We start from the raw sequence: 24976 nt of genomic DNA, 5'->3' as shown, positions 1-24976 counted from the left end.
GATCAGATAAAGAGAGGTTTCTCTTAAAACTACGTTATTTACATGTTGTGGTTAGCTCTGGCCCAGCTCCTGCCCCAAGGACTGTGGATGTGGGGGAGACATCCACATGCTGCAGGCCTGTTTTGCCCCCGGTGGAATCTGCTGATGAAGGCTCCTCTGACCAAGAAGACATGAGTGACAGGGAGGAGGAGAGTGGGGCAGACAGCTCAGAAGGAGATCAATTATCTAGCTCCTCCTTGGATTCAGAACAAGAGTTAATGATACAGCCACGCATGCGGAGAGCGATGCATAGGCAGCAACAACTGAGAGATTATTATCAAAGAAAATGAGGCCACCTGTGGTTGGGTGGGGCTGTGGTCATTAGTGAGGCTGCTATAAATAGGAGCCCATGGGTTTGGCCATTGTGGAGGATTATCTGATCCTTGTGTTTCATGACTGCTTTACTGACTTGGACCTTTTGTGTGCTGATTTTTCCCCGCTTGGAAACTAAACCAGAGCAAAGTGTGTTTCACTTTGTGAAAGAAGAAGGACTGTGAATTGCCTCCCAGCTGCAAGCTAAGTATCACAGAACTGATAAGGGACTTGTACCAATTACCAGTTTGTTTGGAGACCAGTGCTCTTTGCTATACCAAAAGAGGGCTTAGGTTAAGGGAATTTTCAGTACAAAGAACATTGTTTTGAATTTTCAAACGTGTGTGTGTCTGAAATTTGTACCTGTGAATTTTCGGGAGGAGTCCAGGGATGTAACTGGACCTAAGAAATTTCAGCCAGCAGAAGGGGGGGGGGGGTTGGCAGAAAAACAGAATAGCAAAATTTACCTTTCAGGTTGATTGAAAACATAAAAAGTGTGTACCTTCACCACCTCAGAAGCCGTCGCCGTTGACGGAAGAGACGTTTGGGGCTTTTGAAGATACTCTGTTAGTAGAGACGCTGCATCCTCCATCCTGCAGAGCCACAAAAGGAGCCGGTGAGTGATTCGGGTGAGACCCCTTTGTCTTGCAACGGTCAAAGACACACATCGCATATGATGGAAATTTAATTTTTAAAAACCCCTGGGGTTTCATAAGTGTTTTCTTCCGTACAAAACCCAAACAGAGATGTAAATCTAGGAACCAGCCAGGCCCTTTGATAACAGACTCCGAGCCAAATGAATTGGGTCCGTCTGGGCCTGGTCGACTTGTGTGGCTGTCCGAGGAGTCGGACAGTGAGGATGAGGGTGTAAGGGTCCTGCAGAGACTACAGAACCCCCAACTGGGGCTTTGCCTGGATCTGATGAGGAAGAGGTGAGGGCCCCTATCTTGGATGCAAGAGTGAGAAGGATGCAGGGGACGCAAGAGCAGCTACGCAGACTCAGAAGGAGGACCTGAGCACAGCTGTGCAGTCTATAATCCCAGGGGGAATGGAGATTGGGAGGTTCCCTTTGCAGAAAGTCAACGTTTGATCCTCCAAAGGAAAAGAGCACGCTAAGAATTTTTGCCTTTCGTACAAACATAATTTTGCAGTTGTCAACAATTACAGTGTTAAATCTGTGAGTAACAGACTCAGGGAGAGGGGCGGCATATAAGTCCAATAACTAACTAACTAACTAACTAACTAACTAACTAACTAACTAACTAACTAACTAACTAACTAACTAACTAAAGTTTTGGAAATCTTGCTTATCAGTTCTTCCAATCGCTTTAAAGTTTGGCAGCCAAAGAAGGACATTCCTTTGTTCTATTTTGTGTTTTTCAACAAACCTGATACTACAATAGACTATTTCATTTCAACACGCTGTGTCTGAGCCTTAATTGGAAGTTTATTTATTTATTTATTTATTTTATTTATCTATTGGATTTGTATGCCGCCCCTCTCCGGAGACTCGGGGCGGCTAACAGCAACAATAAAACAGTGTACAATAGTAATCTAATACTAAAAACAATTAAAAACCCATAAATATAAAAACCAAACATACATACAGACATACCATGCATAAAATTGTAAAGGCCTAGGGGGAAAGAGTATCTCAATTCCCCCATGCCTGACGGCAGAGGTGGGTTTTAAGGAGCTAACGAAAGGCAAGGAGGGTGGGGGCAATTCTAATCTCTGGGGGGAGTTGGTTCCAGAGGGCCGGGGGCCGCCACAGAGAAGTCTCTTCCCCTGGGTCCCGCCAAGCGACATTGTTTAGTTGACGGGACCCAGAGAAGATCCACTCTGTGGGACCTAACCAGTCGCTGGGATTCGTGCAGCAGAAGGCGGTCCCTGAGATAATCTGGTCCGATGCCATGAAGGGCTTTATAGGTCATAACCAACACTTTGAATTGTGACTGGAAACTGATCGGCAACCAATGCAGACTGCGGACTGTTGGAGTAACATGGGCATATTTGGGGAAGCCCATGACTGCTCTCACAGCTGCATTCTGCACGATCTGAAGTTTCCGAACACTTTTCAAAGGTCGCCCCATGTAGAGAGCGTTACAGTAGTCGAGCCTCCAGGTGATGAGGGCATGAGTGACTGTGAGCAGTGAATCCCGGTCCAAGTAGGGTTGCAACTGGTGCACAAGGCGAACCTGGGTGAATGCCCCCCTCGCCACATCTGAAAGATGTTTAATGTGAGCTGTGGATCGAGGAGGACGCCCAAGTTGCGAACCCTCTCTGAGGGGGTTAGTGATTCTCCCCCCAGGGTAATGGACGGACAGATGGAATTGTCCTTGGGAGGCAAGACCCACAGCCACTCCGTCTTTGCTGCTCATGTGCCGTGTGAGACAGAACACCTCCCCTCTGCCTCTTTGCTTACCTGTTCTCAGCTACCAGTTTTTCCACCAGGACTTTCACCTGTCCAGGATGCCTGTCTTGTAACTTTAATAACTTTAATAACTTTAATAAATATTTGACGTCTGCCAAGTCCTTTTCCGCCTGGCGAAAGATGTGGTCCAGGATGGAACGCCTCACCTACAAAGCAGGAAGAGGGAGGGGAGTGACTCTGGGAGACGAGGATCTTGACAAGCTTGAACAAAGGGCGCCATCTAACAAAATGAAACTCAATGGTGAAAAAATTCAGGTTCTACATTTAGGCAAGAAAAACAAAACGCACAGGTACAGTGTATGTGGTACATTGCTCAACAATAGTAAGTGCGAGAGGGACCTTGGAGTCCTAGTGGACAACCATTCAAATAGGAGCCAGCCGTGGGCAGCAGCTGCCAAAAAAGCCCACACAGTTCTAGGCTGCATCATCAGAGGGAGAGAATTAAGATCACGTGAAGGGTTAATACCACTTTATAAGGCCACACTTGGAATATCTACATTCAGTTTCGGTCGCCACGATGCGGAAAGGATGTGGAGACTCTAGAAAGAGTGCAGAGAAGAGCGACAAAGATGATTAGGGGACTGGAGGATAAAACAAATGAACAACTGGGCATGGCTAGTTTAATGAAAATTAGGACCAGGGGAGACAGGAGAGCAGCCTTCCAATATCTCAGGGGTTGCCACAAAGAAGAGGGAGTCAAGCTATTCTCCAAAGCACCTGAGGGCAGAGTGGGTGGAAATTAAAAACGGAGAGAAGCAACTTAGAGCTAAGGAGAAATATCCTGTTAGAACAATTCACCTGTGGAACTGCCTGCCTCCAGAAGTCGTGAATGCTCCAACACTGGAAATTTTAAAGAAGATGTTGGATGACCATCTGTCTGAAGTAGTGTAGGGTCTCCTGCCTAAGCAGGAGGTTGGACTAGAAGACCTCCAAGGTCCCTTCTGGTTCTGTTCTATTATTATTATAATCCCCCCTCGTCTTTGCCTACCTGGGAAGCCACACCGGCTGCTTCACCCAAGCTCAGCTGCTCCTCCACCTGGTGCAACAACCGCTCGAGATCGGACGAGGACAGGAAGGCCTTTGCGGGGAGGAAAAACAAGGTCATGTCTCTTTAAACACGCATGTGAAATTGCGTCACGAGCCTGAGACGCTTTGGATCTCGTCGCGTGAAGAGTCACCCGGCTGGGAATTGCGGCCCCCGTGCACGGGCGCCTTCGCTCACCTGGATCTGCTCTGCTCGTTTCTCCCGTTGAGGAACCAGCACCAGGCACCCTAAAGCCAAACCCATCAGGTCCAGCTGGGCGTATCGCTTGGCGATCCCGGTTAGATCCAGATCTGCCAAGACGGGGCACCTGGTTGGCAGGCGGGAAAGGGTTACGTTAGCCACGGGGAAAAAATCAAGTCGCCGAAGAAACCGGATTCATAAGTCTAAATTATGAGTTTTTAGGGGTTTTAAATTAACTTAAATATTAGATTTGTTTACATTGTATTATTATTGCTCTGAGCCACCCCGAGTCTGTGGAGAGGGGCAGCAGGAAAAACTATGGTGTAGGGAAAAAACTCACAAAGTATTTTTTTAATTAATATTTTTGAAAAACCGTGGTATAGACTTTTTGCGAAGTTCGAACCCCCAAAAATCGAGGGAACACTGTATTGCCGAAACCCGCTCACCTGCCGAACGGTTTTTGGGCTCTGCACGCCTCATTTAAGGCCTTTTTAAATTGGCATTTATTAGGGTTTTTTGCCCTGTTTTAAGGACTTTTGGGGCCATTTTCAAGGCTTTTTTGCCCTGTTTTAAGGCTTTTTTTGGACTGTTCCTTAAGGCTTTTTTCAGCCCATTTTTGAGGGGTTTTTGGAGGCTTATTCCAGCCCATTTTGCCCTTGAAAATAGGCCAGAAAAATCCTCAAAATGGGGCTGAAGAAAACCTTGAAAAAAGGCCAGAAAAGTCCCCCCCCCCCAAAAAAAAACCCCGGAAAAAGGCCTGAAAATGGGGCGCATGGAGGCCAAAAACTTTATGTTGTCGTTTTCCTCTTCAAAATTTAGGTGTGTCTTATAGTCCAAAAAATACAATGTGTGTTTGCGTATGTTCGTGTGTGTGTATGTAGGCTGACCAAGAATAGAATAGAATAGAATAGAATAGAATAGAATTTTTATTGGCCAAGTGTGATTGGACACACAAGGAATTTGTCTTGGTGCAGATGCTCTCAGTGTACATAAAATAAAATATACATTTGTCAAGAATCATGTGGTACGACACTTAATGATTGTCATAGGGGTCAAATAAGCCATGAAGAAGCGATATTAATAAAAATCTTAGGATACAAGCAACAAGTTACAGTCATACAGTCAACATGGGAGGAAATGGGTGAAAGGAATGATGAGAAAAACTAGTAGGTTTAGGTTTAGGTTTATTGGATTTATATGCCGCCCCTCTCCGCAAACTCGGGGCGGCTCACAACAATAATAAAAAACAGTACAGTACAAAATACCAAATCCAATGCCCACCCATCCAGTTCTAATTGAAATTAATAATCTCATAAAAAGCAGTATATATAAAAAACAGGCACACAGTCAATCAATCAACAAAACAACATGGGCAAGTGGGAGGTGTTTTAGTTCCCCCATGCCTGACGGCAAAGGTGGGTCTTAAGGAGTTTACGAAAGGCAGGGAGGGTGGGGGCAATCCTAATCTCAGGGGGGAGCTGGTTCCAGAGGGTCGGGGCCCCCACAGAGAAGGCTCTTCCCCTGGGTCCCGCCAGACGACATTGTTTAGTCGACGGGACCCGGAGAAGGCCAACTCTGTGGGACCTAACCGGTCGCTGGGATTCGTGCGGCAGGAGGCGGTCCCGAAGATATTCTGGTCCGGTGCCATGAAGGGCTTTATAGGTCATAACCAACACTTTGAATTGTGACCGGAAACTGATCGGCAGCCAATGCAGACTGCGGAGTGTTGGAGTGATATGGGCATACTTGGAGAAGCCCATAATTGCTCTCGCAGCTGCATTCTGCACGATCTGAAGTTTCCGAACACTTTTCAAAGGTAGCCCCATGTAGAGAGCGTTACAGTAGTCGAGCCTCGAGGTGATGAGGGCATGAGTGACTGTGAGCAATGACTCCCGGTCCAGATAGGGCCGCAACTGGCGCACCAGGCGAACCTGGGCAAACGTCCCCCTCGCCACAGCTGAAAGGTGTTTTTCTAATGTGAGCTGTGGATCGAGGAGGACGCCCAAGTTGCGGACCCTCTCTGAGGGGGTCAATAATTCTCCCCCCAGGGTAATGGACGGACAGATAGAATTGTCCTTGGGAGGCAAGACCCACAGCCACTCCGTCTTGTCTGGGTTGAGTTTGAGTTTGTTGACACCCATCCAGGCCCCAACAGCCTCCAGGCACCGGCACATCACTTCCACTGCTTCGTTGACTGGACATGGGGTGGAGATGTACAACTGGGTATCATCGGCATATTGATGATACCTCACCCCATGCCCTTGGATGATCTCACCCAGCGGTTTCATGTAGATATTAAATAGCAGGGGGGAGAGGACCGACCCCTGAGGCACCCCACAAGGGAGAAACCTCGGAGTCGACCTCTGACCCCCCACTAACACCGACTGCGACCGGCCGGAGAGGTAGGAGGAGAACCACTGAAGAACAGTGCCTCCCACTCCCAACCCCTCCAGCCGGCGCAGAAGGATACCATGGTCGATGGTATCGAAAGCCGCTGAGAGGTCAAGGAGCACCAGGACAGAGGACAAGCCCCTGTCCCGGGCCCGCCAGAGATCATCCATCAACGCGACCAAAGCAGTTTCCGTGCTGTAGCCGGGCCTGAATCCAGACTGCTGAGGACCTAGATAATCGGCTTCATCCAAGGACCGCTGGAGTTGAAGTGCCACCACCTTCTCGACAACCTTCCCCATGAAGGGAAGGTTGGAGACTGGACGGTAGTTATTAAGCACGGCTGGGTCCAGGGAAGGCTTCTTGAGGAGGGGGTGCACAACCGCCTCCTTATAAAGTGGCGGAAAGGACCCCCTCCCCAAGGAGGCGTTGACAATCTCCTGGACCCAGCTCCGTGTCACCCCTCGACTGGCCGAAACCAGCCAAGAGGGACACGGATCCAGTAAACAGGTGGCGGAACTCACAGCTCCAATGGCCTTGTCCACTTCATCAGGTGTCACCAAGTCAAACTCCTCCCAGACAGATGGACAAAGACGTTTAGCCCCAGTCACCTCGACTGACTCATTGTCAGTCGACTCTGTTTCACAATTGGAGTCGAGGTCCGCTCGGATCCGGGCGATTTTATCAGCGAAAAACGTGTTAAAATCCTCGGCACTACTCTGCAAGGGCTCCCCAACTCCCCTCTGATTAAGAAGGGAGCGGGTCACCCTAAACAGAGCGGCCGGGCGGGATTCCGCTGATGCAATCAAGGCGGCATGATACGCGCATCTTGCCGCCTTGAGCGCCACTTTGTAAGTCTTAATATGAGCTCTTACAAGTGTTCGATCGGATTCGGACTTACTCTTCCTCTATCGCTTCTCCAGACGTCTCTTCTGGCGCTTCAACACCCGGAGCTCCTCGTTGAACCATGGAGCTCTACGGGGTCTAGTGCCGCGGAGAGGTCGCAACGGCGCAATCCGGTCAAGAGCCTCCCCTGCAGCCTTGTTCCAGGCCTCAGCAAGAGACTCTGCCGAACTGTGGACAAGTGTATCTGGAATAACCCCAAGCGCCATCTGGAAGCCTTCTGGATCCATCAGGCGTCTGGGGCGGAACCTCCTAATTGGTTCCGCCTCCCTGCGGGGAAGGATTGGAGCCAGGAAGTTAAGCCGCAGTAGGAAATGATCTGACCACGACAAAGGCAGCACTTCTAAGCCCCTTAATCTCAGATCATTACTCAGTTGCTCAGAGAGGAATATCATATCGGGTGCGTGCCCACCCTCGTGAGTCGGACCCTGAACTACTTGAGTCAGGTCCATGGCTGTCATGGTGGCCATGAACTCCTGTGCCAGTCCAGAGGAACCGCCGAGCGACGGCAGATTGAAGTCCCCCAGGACGATAAGTCCGGGGAACTCCACCGCCAGCCCGGCCACCTCCTCGAGCAGCACAGGCAGGGCTGTTGACACGCAGCTGGGAGGCAGGTACGTGAGTAACAAGCCCACCTGAACCCCTAAGTCCAACTTCACCAGGAGGGACTCGCAACCCGCAACCTCTGGAGCAATGAGCCTACGCAGGCCAAGACTCTCCCTGGCTATAATAGCCACTCCTCCCCCCCTTCCCTGGGGTCGAGGTTGGTGCCATACCCGAAACCCAGCTGGGCAAATTTCAGAAAGAGGAACTCCTTCCTCCGGGCCCAGCCAGGTTTCGGTCACACAAGCCAGGTCGGCCTCCTCATCCAGGATCAGATCCCGGATGAGGAGAGCTTTATTTACCACCGACCTGGCATTGAGTAGCAACAACTTGAGCCCAGGGCCAGAATTACACTCATCACCAGTGCTTTGAGTTAAGCTCATGGAGCCTGAAGAAGGGATCGCTACTAAGCAGCGATTCCTCCTTCCCCTGGAACGGCTAGCTCCATGGCTTCCGCCATACCTGCCTCTCCCCAGCAAGACTGGGATATTTTGACCCTCTGCCACCCCAGAGATAAGTGTCCCCTCCCCTCCTGCCCCTCCAGCGTCAGGTGTGCCAAAAATTCCATTCATGTCATATTCATTCATTCCATACATATTATAATCCTTCCCACCCACTCCATTCCATCTATCACTCCCCTCCCATTCATTTTCATTCACAGTATTCCATTCATTCCAATAATTACTAAAATAGTCCCATTCATTCATGCCAGAATAGAAGTGCAGATTTAGTAGAAAGTCTTGACAGTGTTGAGGGAATTATTTGTTTAGTAGAGTGATGGCTTCTCTTTTTATTACTGATAAGAAAAAACTGATTTTCCTTACCCTTCCTAACTTGAGGATATTTGGAAGTCCAAATATCTCCAAGTTGCCAAGGTTGGGAAACACTGCTTTATATAGTTAAAAAAAAAGATTACAGAAGGAGTCTGTCTTCCCGTTTCCAATTACTACAAATATTATTTTTATTTTAATGTCCCGGTCACACTCTCACACACATACACATACACATACCCCTCCATCCAAAAATGTTCCTCTACTTACATCAGAAGCATCTTGAAACTCCCGCGAAAGGCGTCTCCTTGATCGAGACTGGGTGGATCTAAAGCTTCGGGGGGAAAAAAGAAGATTTATGCAGGTGAGAATTCGCTTCTAAAACCTGGTTTTTCATACAATGGCATGAAGGCAACCAACCCCACCCACAAAATACTCACCAGAAAGTATTGGGGCCAGAACGACACATTGCCAGGCTCGGCTGTAATTTGGGATCTGCAGAAAGTTCAAAAGCATCTTAAATTTCCAGAGAGAACCAAACTGAACCTGTCAGTCAATTGTGAAACACGCGAACCCTTTTTTTTGTTGGTGAATTTATGATCCTTGCACTAAAATCCTTCCGAGGTGGGTCAAACGAGGACCCGGATTGTGCGGGGCAAATAGGCTGGCGCTGTTTTTAAAAAGTGCCATTGCTAACAAGTTGTAAGCCGCCCTGAGTCTAAGGAGAAGGGCAGCATTTTAAAAAAAATCAATCAAATTTAAAAAAAAAGAGAGATTATTATTTATTATTATTATTATTTATTAGATTTGTATGCTGCCCCTCTCCGAGAACTCGGGGCGGCTCACAACAATAATAACAAAGTACAAATCCAATATCTAAAAACACAATTTGTATGTATGTTTTGTTTTATAAATAAGGGGTTTTTAATTGTTTTAGTATTAGTTTCAGTATTGGATTTACATGATGTTTTTTACTATTGTTGTTAGCCGCCCCGAGTCTACGGGGAGGGGCGGCATACAAATCCAATAAATAAATAAGTAAGTAAGTAAGTACCGGTAAGTAAGTAAATAAATAAGTAAATAAATAAGTAAGTAAATAAATAAGTAAATAAATAAATAAATAAATAAATTTGAAAACCCTTATTAATAAAATAATCACACAACCCAATCAAACCATGCATAAAACAGTAGTTTGGGGAGCCGTCAATTTCCCCGTGCCTGGCGGCAAAGGTGAATTTTCAACAACTTACAAAAGGCGAGGAGGGTGGGGGAGGTTCTGATCTCCGGGGGGGGAGTTGGTTCCAGAGGGCCGGGGCTGCCACAGAGAAGGCTCTTCCCCTGGGCCCTGCCAGATGACAGTGCTTAGTTGACGGGACCTGGAGAAGGCCTACTCTGTGGGATTAAACAGACTTTGTGCTTCACACGGTTGAAACTTACTCACCGGCCATAAGGAATAAACGCCAGCGATTTCCACTAAAACTTTCCTCAAACAGTGAATCTGGAATGCAATAGAGTAAAATATGTGAATAGCATTTTATTGAGCACAATGACAAAAAAAAAACCCAGTTATTTTCCCCTTTGCATAATATTTTCCCTGCTTGGCCATAGAGTGGAAAGGATTCATTAAACAAGCCCAAAATTAACTCAGGTTAATTGCCACAATTCTAGAGGCAAATCCCCCTAGCTTGCAAATCAGTAAAAGAATTTGGTGTTGGTTAGTTTGCAATTTAAAAAGTGCGAAAAAAGAAAAAGGAAAAACAGGATTAAGAGAGAAAAGGAGGCTGTTCTTAACATTAGAGGGGTCTCAAAATAATATACAATAATAACTAGCTAATAGTTCTTTTTTTCTTTTTTTTTTGGTGGGGGTGCATTTCCCCCGCTTCTTTTGAAAATATACAATCAAATATAGAAAAAGAATACATAGTTAAATATATGTTAACTATTGTAAAAAAAAAAAGTTAGTAAATTTAAGTTGAAGTTTTAGAAATCTTGAAAACGATGTGAATGTTAGATAGGATTAGTGTAACATAATCGTCAAAAAATACCTTTAATATAATCCTATTTACTATGATAAAATAATATCAAACCATCAAACCAAACATTTAAACTAATTTCAACTATTATACATCAAAAATCTTAATATGTTACTTGTACTTATGCATACACTACTATATCATAATCGTCAAAAAATACTTTTGAACTAGTGTTAATATTGTTATCACCTAGGTAAAAACAAATACAAAAAATTAACTAAAAATCAATCTAAATGTCTTATTTTTTCTTATCTATCCATTTATAAACATTGTTCCATGTTTCATAAAATTTAGTATCTTCTTGATCGTTTAATCTTCTTGTCATCATGTCCATTTCAGCGCAATCTAGTATTTTGGCTACAACCTCTTCTTCCTTGGGGATATCCTCCCCTTTCCAATTTTGCGCATATATTATTCTAGCCGCGGTTAATATGTGTATAATTAAGTAAAGAATTTCTTTCTTGTAGGTCTGATTTGTAACACCTAGTAAGTAAAATTCCGGGGTATTATCTATATCTTGCTTTATTATTTCTTTTAATATTTTTTCAGTCATCTTCCAATATGTTTTTGCTTTACCACATGTCCACCATTGATGGTAATAGGTTCCTATATCCTTCTTACATTTCCAGCATAGTGGGGATGTTTTGGGAAACATTTTTGCTATCCTATTTGGTGGGAGATGCCATCTATAAAACATTTTAATTTGATTTTCTTTTAATGAAACTGATTTAGTCATTTTCCAGTTATTAATCCACACTTTCTCCCATGTATCTATGTCTATTTCCTTGCCAATATTTCTACACCATCTTATCATAGTATCTTTTAAAGTCAACTCTATATTTTTATGAGCGATGAGTAGTTTATATATTTTCCCTATCATTTTTATTGAATTGGTGGTAATTAAAGTAGTTAAAGGATTCTTACTTTTATTAAAAATGTAAAGAGTTTTATCCTTCTGATATCTAGATCGGATCTGGGCGTAATGCCACCAGTCTATTATTATCCCTTCTTCTTGTAATTCAATTCTAGATTTAAGCTTCATCTGATCATTTAGTAATTCTTTATATCTATAAGTTATTTTCTTGTCCTTTATAGACTTTGGATGCGTTATTGCTTCTAAAGGAGCTAGCCATTCTGGGATATTTAAAAAATGATTTTTCTTTATGTCTTTCCAGACTTCTAGTAGATATTTCCTTAATGTATGCCTTTTAAAATATGAATGGTTTTTGTCCTTATCATACCATAAAAATGTGTGCCATCCAAGCATTAAATCGTGTCCTTCTAGGTTAAGTATTCTTTTGTTATCTAGGGTTATCTACTCTCTAAGCCATGTTAATGCAGCAGCCTGATAGTATAATTTCCAATTTGGAAGGCCAAATCCTCCTCTTTCTTTAATATCTTCTAAGCAATTCATTTTTATCCTTGCTTTTTTCCCTTGCCAAATGAATTTTTTAACTAGGTTTGTTAAAGTTTTTAGAAAAATTCCCCCTGGGTTTATTGGTATTACCTGGAAAAGAAATAAAGCCTTGGGTAAAATATTCATCTTAATTGTTGCAATTCTTCCTAAAAAAGATATTTTCAGATTATTCCACATTGCTAAATCTTTTTTAATTTCTGCTAATAATTTTATATAGTTATCAACCACTTATGTGCACAACCTCCATCCCAGACACACCAACAACAGCTAAATCTTCTACAACTGAACCCATCCCATTGTGTTTACAACCCCTAGTGATCACAGAAAAGGAAGTGAAAGATCTATTTCTCAGACAGAAGCCTGGAAAAGCACCAGGCCCAGACAAGATAACTCCTTCTTGCTTAAAAGTCTGTGCTGACCAATTGGCCCCCATCTTCACCCAAATCTTCAACAAATCACTAGAGTTGTGCTATGTTCCTTCCTGCTTCAAACGCTCGACTATCATCCCAGTGCCAAAGAAGCCCTCCATCAAGGAACTGAATAACTACAGACCAGTTGCTCTAACATCTGTAGTTATGAAAACCTTTGAAAGGCTAGTGATGTTCCATTCGAGAGCCATCACGGATCCACTGTTAGACCCCCTGCAATTTGCATACCGAGCAAATAGATCAACAGATGATGCTGTTAATATGGCTCTACACTACATCCTTCAACATCTTGAATCTCCAATGACCTACGCCAGGGTCCTCTTTGTGGACTTCAGTTCAGCATTCAATACCATTGTACCGGACATTCTCTTAACCAAACTAAATCAGCTAGCGGTACCTGAACACACTTGTAAGTGGATCACAAGCTTCCTAACAGACAGGAAGCAGCAGGTGAAGCTAGGAAAAATCACATCAGATATATGTACAATTAGCACAGGTGCCCCCCAAGGCTGTGTACTCTCACCACTTCTCTTCTCTCTATACACTAATGACTGCATCTCATACGATCCATCTGTTAAACTACTGAAGTTTGCAGATGATACAACAGTGATCGGACTCATTCGAGACAATGATGAATCCGCATACAGACGGGAAGTTGAACAACTATCCTTGTGGTGTGACCAGAACAATCTAGAACTGAACACACTCAAAACTGTAGAAATGGTGGTAGACTTTAAGAGAAACCCTTCCACCCTTCCACCTCTCACAATACTAGACAACACAGTATCAACAGTAGAGACCTTCAAATTTCTAGGTTCTATCATATCTCAAGACCTAAAATGGTCACCTAACATCAAAAACATCATCAAAAAAGCACAACAAAGAATGTTCTTTCTGCGCCAGCTCAGGAAGCTCAAACTGCCCAAGGAGCTGCTGATCCAGTTCTACAGAGGAATCATTGAGTCTGTCATCTGCACCTCTATAACTGTCTGGTTTGGTGCTGCAACCCAACAGGACCGACACAGACTTCAGAGGATAATCAGAATTGCAGAAAAAACAATTGCTGCCAATCTGCCTTCCATTGAGGACCTGTATACTGCACGAGTCAAAAAGAGGGCGGGTAAAATATTTACTGACCCCTCACATCCTGGACACAAATTGTTTCAACTCCTACCCTCAAAACGTCGCTACAGAGTACTGCACACCAAGACAACTAGACACAAGAACAGTTTTTTCCCGAACGCCATCACTCTACTAAACAAATAATTCCCTCAAAACTGTCAGACTTTCTACTAAATCTGCACTTCTATTCTACTAGTTTTTCTCATCATTCCTATCACCCTTTTCCTCCCATGTTGACTGTATGACTGTAACTTGTTGCTTATATCCGAAGATTTTTATTAATATTGCTTCTTCATTGCTTATTTGACCCCTATGACAATCATTAAGTGTTGTATCACATGATTCTTGACAAATGTATATTTTATTTTATGTACGTTGAGAGCATATGCACCAAGACAAATTCCTTGTGTGTCCAATCACACTTGGCCAATAAAAATTCTATTCTATTCTATTCTATTCTATTTTTTAATGTTATTGTTTTCGCTGTTAAATTTATTCCTAAGTATTTTACTTTTTTTACAGTCTTTATTCCAGAAATACTTTCTAATTTAGTTTCTTGTGTTTTATTCATATTTTTGGTCAAAAAAATGTGTTTTGCTTTTATTTATCTTTAAACCTGCTACGTTTCCGTATTGTTCAATAGTTTGCAGTAAAGTAGGAACTGTTGTTGTCGGTTCTTCAATTATGAACATTAGATCATCTGCAAAGGCCTGGAGTTTATAGGTTTCGTCTCCTACAGTTAGACCTTTTATTTTAGGGTCCGCTCTTATTTTAATTAATAAGGTTTCAAGAGTCATGATAAATAACAATGGTGATATAGGGCAACCTTGGCGAACTCCCTTATTTATATCAAGTGTTGGTAATTGATTGTTATTCAGTATTATGTTCGTTGTTTGTTTTGAGTATATAGTATCTATTAGGTTGACAAATTTTGGGCCAAATCTCATTTTATTTAATTGCATTTTTATGAATATCCAATTAACGTTATCGAAGGCCTTTTGAGCATCTAGAAACATTAAAGATGCCGTCTTGTCTGAGTGTTGTTCATAGTACTCTAGTGTATTTATTACGATTCTAAGATTATTTTTAATTTGTCGCCCTGGTAGAAACCCATTTTGGTCTTGGTGTATTATTCCATTTATAACTCTTTTAAGTCTCTCTGCATAGATGGCAATAAATATCTTATAGTCTACATTTAATAATGATATAGGCCTATAGTTTTTAATTTTTTCTGGATCTGTGCCCTGTTTATGTATTAAAGTTGTCAGTGATTCTGACCAAGATTTGGGGATTTTGCCCTCAAGTCTACATAAATTGAAGGTTTCTAACATGTGGTTTCTTATTGTTTCATTCTCTATCTTGTACCATTCTGCAGGTATGGCATCTGGGCCTGTGGCCTTATTACTTTTCTGTTTTTTAATTGTTGTTAGGAGTTCTTCCATTGTTATTGGCCCATCCATGGTGGCCTGTTGGTCTTCTGTTATTTGTGGTAATTTTGAAGCTTTTAAATAGTTAAAAACTTCATCTTCGGTAACATGATCTTTAGCATATAGCTCTTTATAAAAATTATAGACAATGTCTGCCTTACCTTCTGTATCATATTTTATTATACCGTCTTTGTCCTCTAATTTTTGGATTAATTTTGATTGGCTCTGTTTTCTAAGTTTATATGCTAGCCATCTGCCGGGTTTATTTGCGTATTCAAAATATTGTTGCTTTGCTCTTTTGATCTTTTCAGTTAATTGGTTTTGTTCTATGACTCTAATTTTATGTTTAATTACATTTATTTCTGTCTTTAAATCTCTGTTCTTAATGTGTTGCTGCGATAAGGATTCTAATTGTTTTAATTCATTTGTTAATTGTAAGTACTCTAATTTCTTTTCCTTATTATGTTTTGCTGTGTAAGATATTGTTAAGCCTCTTATATACGCTTTAACTGTGTCCCATAAATTCTGTGGAGTAGTGTCTGAGGTTTTATTAATTTCAAAAAATATTTTTAGTTCCTTTTCAATCCAATCCTTGTATTTCTTATCATTTAATATATATCTATTCATCCGCCAGTTGTTCTGTTTATTATTCATCGTCATATAGACCATTATTGGGTTGTGATCAGCCCATGTATTAACATCTATCTCGACCTCTCTTATTTGTTCTGCAACCGTTTTTGGTGCCCATAACATGTCAATTCTCGTCCAAATTTTGTGGGGGTTGGAGTAGAAGGTAAATTGTCTTTTGTGGGGGTGTCTTTCCCTCCAAATATCACTTAGTAATAATTCCGCTTTCATTTTTTGGAAAGTACTAGGTAGCAAATTCCTTCTTGTTTTTTTACCTTTTTCCCTTTTTTTATTACCTCCCCCTCCTGAATGGTCTAATTGTCTATTCGCGATAGCATTGAAGTCACCTATTATCAATACATTGTCAATAGCTAAATGTATTATCATTTGATGTAAATTTTTATAAAATGTCATTTGGTCCTCATTAGGGGCATAGATAGAAACAACCACTAGAGGTCTAGGTTCAATATCAACTTGTACAATCAATATCCTACCCTCTTTATCCTTATATATTTGTTTGGAATTTATAGAATTCTTAACATACATCACTACACCTCTTTTTTTTTGGTCTGCTAATGCAGCGTACATTTTTCCAATTTGGGATTCAACAGTAATTTTTGATTATTTTTTTTAATATGAACTTCTTGTAATATCGCAATCTGAACATTTTGGTTTCTAATTTTAGAAAAGATTTGTTTCCTTTTTCTTGATTCATTAAGTCCATTAACGTTTACGGAAAGAATTTTTAAGTCTTTATTTGTTGTCATTTAGTAGGTTTTTTGGTTTCTCGCTGAGGTTGAACTCTTCTAGCACCTTGGTCCTGCTCTATTACTTGAGCAGTAGCCCCCAAATCTTCTTCTTGTTGAGTTGGTAATTTTTCCCCTGGTTGGTATTGAGCTGGTTGTAGTTGGACCACTTGTTGGTTACTTGTGTGATCAAAGTGGCTGATGCCACTCTTCTCCAAAAAGTACATAGCTTGTTCTACGTTTTCCAGTTTGTATCTTGTAGAACGCCATGTCAGAGAAAGTCCTTGTGGAATAAGCCAACGGTAAGTGATGTTTTCTTTGATCAAAATTTTAGTTAAGAAGTGATAGTCTCTTCTGCTTTCTCTGACGCTTCTTGGAACTTGTTTTAGTATCTTTATGTCTACTCCATGATGTTGAGGCTGGGAATTTCTTGAGTAATGAAGTATCTCGTCTCGCAACGCTTTTCTTGTAAACTTAATGTGTATCTCTCTTGGGAGGTTGTGTCGACGGATATAGCTATTCGAGATTCTGTATACTTCATCGATTTCTTTCAGTAAAGCTGTAGGATCCTCTTGGAGTATACCTCCAATAGTTTCCGCCATAGTCATTTTTAAATCTTCATCTTTTTCCTCTTTTATATTCTGAAATCGAAGTCCGTACGAAGCTCGTTGCATCTCCAGCTGGATGATTGATTCATCATATCTTCTGTATCTTTCATCAGCTCTCCCTTCAAGGTAGTCCATTCTTTTCTCATTTTTGTCGGATTGCTCTTCAACTTTTTTGACTCGTTCATCACTTTCTTGGAGTGTTTATTGAATCTGCTTTATCTGGTCTTTCATCTCACCCATGTCAGCTTTCAATTGGGCCATCTCCACTTTGAATTCTGCCAATTCGGCTTTTATAGCTTCTCTTTGTTGTGTTGCGTCCTCTTTTATAGCCTCTCTTTGTTGAGTGGCGTCTTCTTGTGATTTAAACATAAAGTCCTTCAGAGTATTTAAAGTCTCATGTAAAGTTGCAAAATTGGACTGCATTATTTTGTCTTTGTCTTTATCTTTGGTGGACATAGTTAACACCTGGTGCGAGGGAGAAGAATGCGGTGACACTTGTGGAGAGAGAGTAGTTGGTGTAGTTTGTTTTTTTGCTGTTTTGACAAAGGTTGAGGTACTGGACATTGTCAAATTAGAATCCACTGCTTCAAATTTAGATTAGTTTCAATTTATATGTAGTAAGAAAGAAAAAAATTGCTATAAATTCCAAATCTATTCAGTATATTTTGTTAGAAAAAAAATTCCCTTATAATATAACTATACCAATTCAGTACCAATTCAATGAAAAACAGAATTCAAAATGTATTATTATTATTATTATTATTTTTGAAAGTTAAAATATTCAATGCCACAGAAAAGAAAAAAAAACAAGTATTAACTTTTGAGAATAAGAGAGAAGTAAAAGTTAAAAATAAGTAATGTGATGGGAAGGCAAGAAATAAAAAAAAGGGGGGAAAAAGATATCAGCTATATATAGAAAACAGAAAGAAAAGCATGAGAAGAAAAAATTTGAAAGGAGAGAAGGAAAGGGAGAGAGGAAAAAAGTAAAAGTTATTGAAAAAAAGTAAAAGAAATTGTTCAAAGGGGAAAGAGAAAAGAAGAGGAGGTAATATTTTAATTCACCTAATTAGAATAGAGCAGGAACCCAAGGCTTGTTAACAATGCATATGGTTCAAACTAAACTTCTTTTAATAATAACAACACACAATATCAATATTGTATACTTATATTCTTCTTATAAATCCTTCTTATAAATCCTGTAGTTTTGCTAGAGAATGAAGATGAAAATCCAAGTCTCTGAGGATGAAGTTATATTTAATTTCAGTTCCAAGTTCAAGAGAAAAGACAAATCAAAATCTTTCTTGTATTCAAAATGAGGTCAATTTATTTTCCAAGTTAAAGGCAGGAACAAAGAAACAAATCCCAAGATGGAGTCAAGTTAAGTTCCGTGCAGCAGGGCAGATGTTAACAAAAAAAAAAAAAATCTCAACAAATAATCCAAAAGGGGTCAGCAAATAATCCAAAAAGGCTCAGCAAGTAATCCAAATAGATTAATCCAGTAATAGGTAATCCAAAGAGAAAAAAAGAATGATTTCAATCTCTTCTAAATTCCATTTATTTCACAGTTATTGAATTATTTCATGTTGTGAAAAAGAACAACAAGAAAGGAAAAAGGCAGCAAGACTGTGTTCCTCCGCTTTCAGAATTTAAGCTCAGAACATTATAATTTCCACAGTCTATCAGAAACAAATTCTAATCATCACTAGTAATTTCCTTTAGCAGTTAGAATTTTCTAAATAGTCATATCCAATTTAAGTTGTTTTGTTAAACCATAAAGTCAAAAAATTATTTTATAGGTTCCAAAGTTCGAGTTCAAAATGGAAAAGTAAAAGTGAAAAAATTAGATCCGGCTGTTGTTTGCGGATGAGTTCAAACAGGGAAAAACTTTCACTTTCGCCCTGAAGAAAAAAAAACTTTCACTTAAAGCTTTCGCGATCTTCTTCTTTTAAACACGAAACACAATGGAAATTGTTTACCTTAGGTCCTTTCTCTGCTGTATTCTTCTTCAGTCAAAATAATTTGTACTTTCACTTCTTAAATTTTTTTCTTCTTCCCGCTGGGTGAGGGGAGAAAGCGCTGGCCGGTCCTCTTAAGCAAAGAGGAGCGGTTCTCCCGTCTCCGAAGCTGCGGGGCGAACCGCTGCCTCCGGAGTCCTGGCGATGGGTCCTCGGGCAGAGGGGAGCCCCCTGTTCATGGATCGGGCCATCCGAGCCCGATCCGATCGCAAATGCGACCTTCGGAGGGGGTAGAAGGGATCGCCTGGCAGAGCCCTGCCAGAAACGTCCCGCCGCGATCTCCTCCAAACCGGAAGTCTCATAACTAGCTAATAGTTCTAAGGGAGAAAACTGATTTCCCTTAATTTTCTCAGCTAAGCAAAAAGGATGTTGAGACTCTAGAAAAAGTGCAGAGAAGAGCGACAAAGATTATTATTATTATTAATATTATTATTATTAACAATAATAGTAATAATAATAATAATAATAATTTATTAGATTTGTATGCCGCCCCTCTCCGAAGACTCGGGGCGGCTCACAACATAAACACATTACAAATCTAATAACAAAATTTAAAAGTCAATTAAAAAAACATTAAAATAACATAACCAGTGTCATAAAATCACCAACTACACAATCGTACACATTCAACCCAGTTCATCATACAACAGAAGTCAGAAAACAGAACGAAGGGGGGAGGTAATCATCCCCACACCTGGCGACAGAGGTGAGAGGATTTTACGGAAGGCGAGGAGGGTGGGGGCTGTTCGAATCTCTGGAGGGAGTTGATTCCAGAGGGCTGGGGCCGCCACAAAGAAGGCTCTTCCCCTGGGCCCTGCCAAACAACATTGTTTAGTCAACAGGACCCAGAGGAGGCCAACTCTGTGGGACCTAATTTTTCTTAGAAACATAGAAGACTGACGGCAGAAAAAGACCTCCTGGTCCATCTAGTCTGCCCTTATACTATTTCCTGTATTTTATCTCAGGATGGATCTATGTTTATCCCAGGCATGTTTCAATTCAGTTACTGTGGATTTACCAACCACGTCTGCTGGAAGTTTGTTCCAAGGATCTACTACTCTTTCAGTAAAATAATATTTTCTCTTGTTGCTTTTGATCTTTCCCCCAACTAACTTCAGATTGTGCCCCCTTGTTCTTGGGTTCACTTCCCTACTAAAAACACTTCCCTCCTAAACCTCATTTAACCCTTTAACATATTTAAATGTTTCGATCATGTCCCCCCTTTTCCTTCTGTCCTCCAGACTATACAGATGGAGTTCATGAAGTCTTTCCTGATACGTTTTATGCTTGAGACCTTCCGCCATTCTTGTAGCCTGTCTTTGGACCCCTTCAATTTTGTCCATATCTTTTTGTAGGTGAGGTCTCCAGAACCCGACACAGTATTATTCTACATGGGGTCTCACCAACGCTCTATATAAGGGGATCACAATCTCCCTCTCCCTGCTTGTGATAACTCTAGCTATGCAGCCAAGCATCCTACTTGCTTTTCCTACTGTCCGACCACACTGCTGACCCATTTTGAGACATTCTTCCTTTCTCTCTCTCTCTCCACCTCTCACTAGAGATGGCTTAGTGGACTTTATAGCGCCCCATAATTCGTCTCGGGTGGGTGGGGGAACGCAGGGGGGGGGGAATAAAAAAGGCCTTACCATTTTGAAACCCATCAGCTGCTGTAGCAAACCGTTCCAAAGCCCTGTGTCCTGCACTCGGTAGTCCAAGCACAGCTCCGCCACCAGTTTCACTGCCTGAAAGTGAAAATTTTGAAAACAGAGGTGGGATTCAGCAGGTCCCGACCACTTCCAGAGAACCAGTAGTGGATATTTCGAGTAGTTTGGAGAACCAGTAAATACCACCTCCCACTAGTTCAGCTCCCATCTATTCGCTTGCCTCCTATTCTGCACCCGTCTCCCCCCACCCAACCATAGCAACTTAGAAACATGGAAGATTGACGACAGAGAAAGACCTCCTGGTCCACCTCGTCTGCCCTTATACTATTTCCTGTATTTTATCTTAGTATGGATCTATGTTTATCCCAGGCTTGTTTAAATTCAGTGGCTGTGGATTGACCAACCACGTCTGCTGGAAGTTGGTTCCAAGCATCTACTACTCTTTCAGTCAAATCATATTTTCTCACGTTGCTTCTGATCTTTCCCCCAACTAACTTCAGATTGTGTCCCCTTGTTCTTGTGTTCACTTTCCTATTAAAAACACTTCCCTCCTGGACCTTATTTAACCCTTTGACATATTTAAATGTTTCCATCCTGTCCCCCCCCTTCCCTTCTGTCCTCCAGACCAGTGTTTTTCAACCAGTGTGCCATGGCACACTAGTGTGCCGCGAGACATGGTCAGGTGTGCCGCGAAGCTCAGAGAAAGAAAACGAGAGAGAGAGAAAGAGAGAGGAAGAGAAAGCAAACAAGAGAGAAAGCAAGCAAGAGAGAGAAAGAAAGAGAGAGAGCAAGAGAACAAGAGAGAAAAAAAGCAAGAGAGAGAGAAAGGGAGGGAAGGTGGGAGAGAGAAAGACATAGAGGGAGGGAGGGAGAAAGAGAGCAAAGAAGGAAAGAAGGAAGAAAGAAAGAAAGAGGGAGAAAAAAAAGAGGAAGGGAGAGAAAGAGGGAGAGAGAAATAGAGCGAAAGGGAGGAAGAGAGAGAATTTTTTTGTCCAATATTTTTTTAGCCGCCCCCCCCCCCCCCTCAATGTGCCCCATGGTTTTGTAAATGTAAAAAATGTGCCGCGGCTCAAAAAAGGTTGAAAATCACTGCTCCAGACTATACAGACTGAGTTCATTAAGTCTTTCCTGGTAAATTTTTTTTTTTTTAAATCAATTTTTATTACAATACAAAGATTAAAAAGAGCAGGCATATAGTGTTGTACATAATGTATCATTTCCTGGTAAGTTTTATGCTTAAGACCTTCCACCATTCTTGTAGCCCGTCTTTGGACCCATTCAATTTTATCCATCTCTTTTTGTAGGTGAGGTCTCCAGAACTGGACACAGTATTATTCCAAATGGGGTCTCACCAGCGCTCTATATAAGGGGATCACAATCTCCCTCTTCCTGCTTGTGATACCTCTAGCTATGCAGCCAAGCCTTCTACTCGCTTTCCCTACCGCCTGACCGCACTTTCCACCCATTTGGAGACTGTCTGAAATCACGATCCCTCAATCCTTCTCTTCTGAAGTTTTTGCAAGCACAGAACTGCCAATACAATATTCCGATTGAGGATTCCTTTTCCCCAAGTGCACTATTTGACATTTGGAAACATTAAAACTGCAATTTCCAGGTTGAGTTCATGAAGTCTTTCCTGATCAGTTTGATGCTTGGGATGTTTTTGCTAACACAGAACTTTTAAGCTCTGTGGCCTTCCCAGAATCCCCCAGCCGGCCTCACCTTGGGTTCGTGGCTGTGGTTCTTCCAGAGCCCTTTAATCATGCCTTCCTTCGGTGCCCTTTGGAAGGACTCATAGGTGTAAGGGATATTCAGGACCTCCAGCTGGGCCAGGTAATTTAAGCATTTCATAAAGTTCCTGTTAGCAAGCAGAAAAAATGGAAGGTGACCAGTGTGGTCGAGAGAGGAATTTTGAGGCTCTTACCTTGGTCAGTCAATGTCAAATGGATCTCTCTCTTGGTTTCCGCAGAGTGACAGAACCACAAAAGAAGAGGGCAGAGAAGTAGGGAAAAGTTTCAAGCACCCGCACAACCGTAGAAGTGGAGCGGAGGTAGGGAAGGGCCAGAATTCATTGTAGAAAGTGAACCAAGGTGTTGTGGTTAGCTCTGGCCCACCTCCTGCCCCAAGGACTGTGGATGTGGGGGAGACATCCACATGCTGCAGGCCTGTTTTGCCCCCCCTGGTGGAATCTGATGACGAAGGCTCCTCTGACCAAGAAGACATGAGTGACAGGGAGGAGGAGAGTGGGGCAGACAGCCCAGAAGGAGATCAATTCTCTAGCTCCTCCTTGGATTCGGAACAAGAGTTAATGATACAGCCACGCATGCGGAGAGCGATGCATAGGCAGCAACAACTGAGAGATTATTATCAAAGAAAAGGAGGCCACCTGTGTTTGGGTGGGGCTGTGGTCATTAGTGAGGCTGCTACAAAGAGCAGCCTGTGGGTTTGGCCATTGTGGAGGATTATCTGATCGTTGTGTTTCGTGACTGCTTTGCTGACTTTTGTGTGCTGATTTTCCCCCGCTTTGAAACTAAACCAGAGCAAAGTGTGTGTCACTTTGTGAAAGAAGAAGGACTGTGAATTGTCTCACAGCTGCAAGCTAAGTATCTCAGAACTGATAAGGGACTTGTACAAATTACCAGTTTGTTTGGAGACGAGGGCTCTTTGCTATACCAAAAGAGGGCTTGGTTTAAGTGAATTTTCATTATAAAGAACATTGTTTTGAATTTTCAAACGTGTGTGTGTCTGACATTTGTACCTGTGAATTTTTGGGAGGAGTCTACCAGAGAGCCCGACAGAACACAAGGTAGGGGAGGACCAAAATTTGCAACGGGTAGCGTCTAAAAGTGATTGCGCCTCCTTCATATGGTATAGATGGGCCCCTCTTAAAAGTCCATCGAAATATTAAAATTGTTTTGCATGGATGGTTGACTCAGCCTTCCATCCTTCCGAGGGGGGTGGGGTGGTTTAAATTTGGACCCAGATTGTTGGGGGCAAGAGGCCGATTCTTAGACAGGAAAAGCACGATGAAGCGGTATATAAGTCTAAGCTTCCACTGCCAAAAACCCTAAAATAACTGAATTCCCATTGAGCCCAGCTTAGGTAGGGATTTTTTGGGGGGTGGATGGGAGAAATGTCGTTAAGTTCACCCCAAAAGGGAGATGATGACCCCTCACCTGACTTGCTTCATGGAGTTTTTGAAGAGCGATTCAACGGCAGCGGGATCCGCCAGGAAGATTAAACACCGGAGAGCTCGGCTCCGGTGGGCGAAAGTCAGCTGGTTGACCCCTATGGGCTGAAAGAAAGAGGGTTGATGCGTCTTTTCGGAAACACTGAATTGTAGTATACAGAGTGTCCAGGGGGAAAAGCATTTTTGAAATTCCCTGATATTTCCCCAACGTTTCCCTGTCACTTGCAATCTAGTTACGGCCGCGGGCGTAGATGATGTCATACCAAACGGCTGAGCCATGGAGAAATATTGGTAGCAGAGGAAGCAAGTTCTTGCCACAGTTGTGCTCATTTTTGCTAGACTCTGCCAGGCAGCGCGATCCATTGTTTTGTTTAACATGATTTTCCCCTGACTTTTAAACATTTTAATACAGTTTGGTTCCCCCCCCCCGATTTATTCCGTGTTTTTCACGAATTCCCTGATACAAGGGGCGAGTACAAGTGCACTAGAGTGCCTTCCGTCCCCTGCCCTATTGCTCTCCTATATCTCCTGTATCCTTTCTTCCATTCCTATATCTCTTCTTCTATTCTTTCATTGATATGTTCTATTACTATACCTTCTTTTCTATTCTTTCTTAGATATATTTTACTATGAGTATCTCCTCTATAACCTTCATCATGTATTTTACTATGTGTATATAGATATATACCCAATAAAACCCTCATTGTGTATTGGACAAAATAAATAAATAAATAAATAATAAAATAAAATAAATAAATAAATAAATTCCCTGATATTTCCCGATTTTCCTGATAATTCCCTGTTTTCCAGATTTGTTGGACAACCCAAGTATAGGAATTAATTATAATACAGTGGTACCTCGTCTTACGAACTTAATTCGTTCCGTGATGAAGTTCGTAAGTAGAAAAATTTGCAAGATGAAATAATGTTTCCCATAGGAATCAATGTAAAAGCGAATAATGCGTGCAATCCCAGAACTCACCCCTTTTGCCTTGCGCCGCTAGGAATCCCCGCCTCCGGAC

The 24976-nt window shown here is 42.1% G+C and overlaps 1 protein-coding gene across 1 annotated transcript in view; it reads right to left on the bottom strand.

The window, feature by feature from the left end:
- Positions 1-24976, bottom strand: part of KNTC1 (kinetochore associated 1) — a 105468-nt gene that overhangs the window by 368 nt on the left and 80124 nt on the right. Inside the window, 10 exon segments of the mRNA XM_070763296.1 lie at positions 854-944; positions 2777-2931; positions 3774-3863; positions 4008-4137; positions 8945-9008; positions 9115-9169; positions 10116-10172; positions 20747-20842; positions 22487-22622; positions 23941-24059. Of these exon segments, the coding sequence (XP_070619397.1) occupies positions 854-944; positions 2777-2931; positions 3774-3863; positions 4008-4137; positions 8945-9008; positions 9115-9169; positions 10116-10172; positions 20747-20842; positions 22487-22622; positions 23941-24059 (993 nt within the window).

This window comes from Erythrolamprus reginae, chromosome 10 (assembly GCF_031021105.1).
Source record: "Erythrolamprus reginae isolate rEryReg1 chromosome 10, rEryReg1.hap1, whole genome shotgun sequence".
Classification (NCBI taxonomy): Eukaryota; Metazoa; Chordata; class Lepidosauria; order Squamata; family Dipsadidae; genus Erythrolamprus; species Erythrolamprus reginae.
Note: the sequence above shows the minus strand (reverse complement) of the source record. Positions and strands in the feature narration are given on the sequence as shown.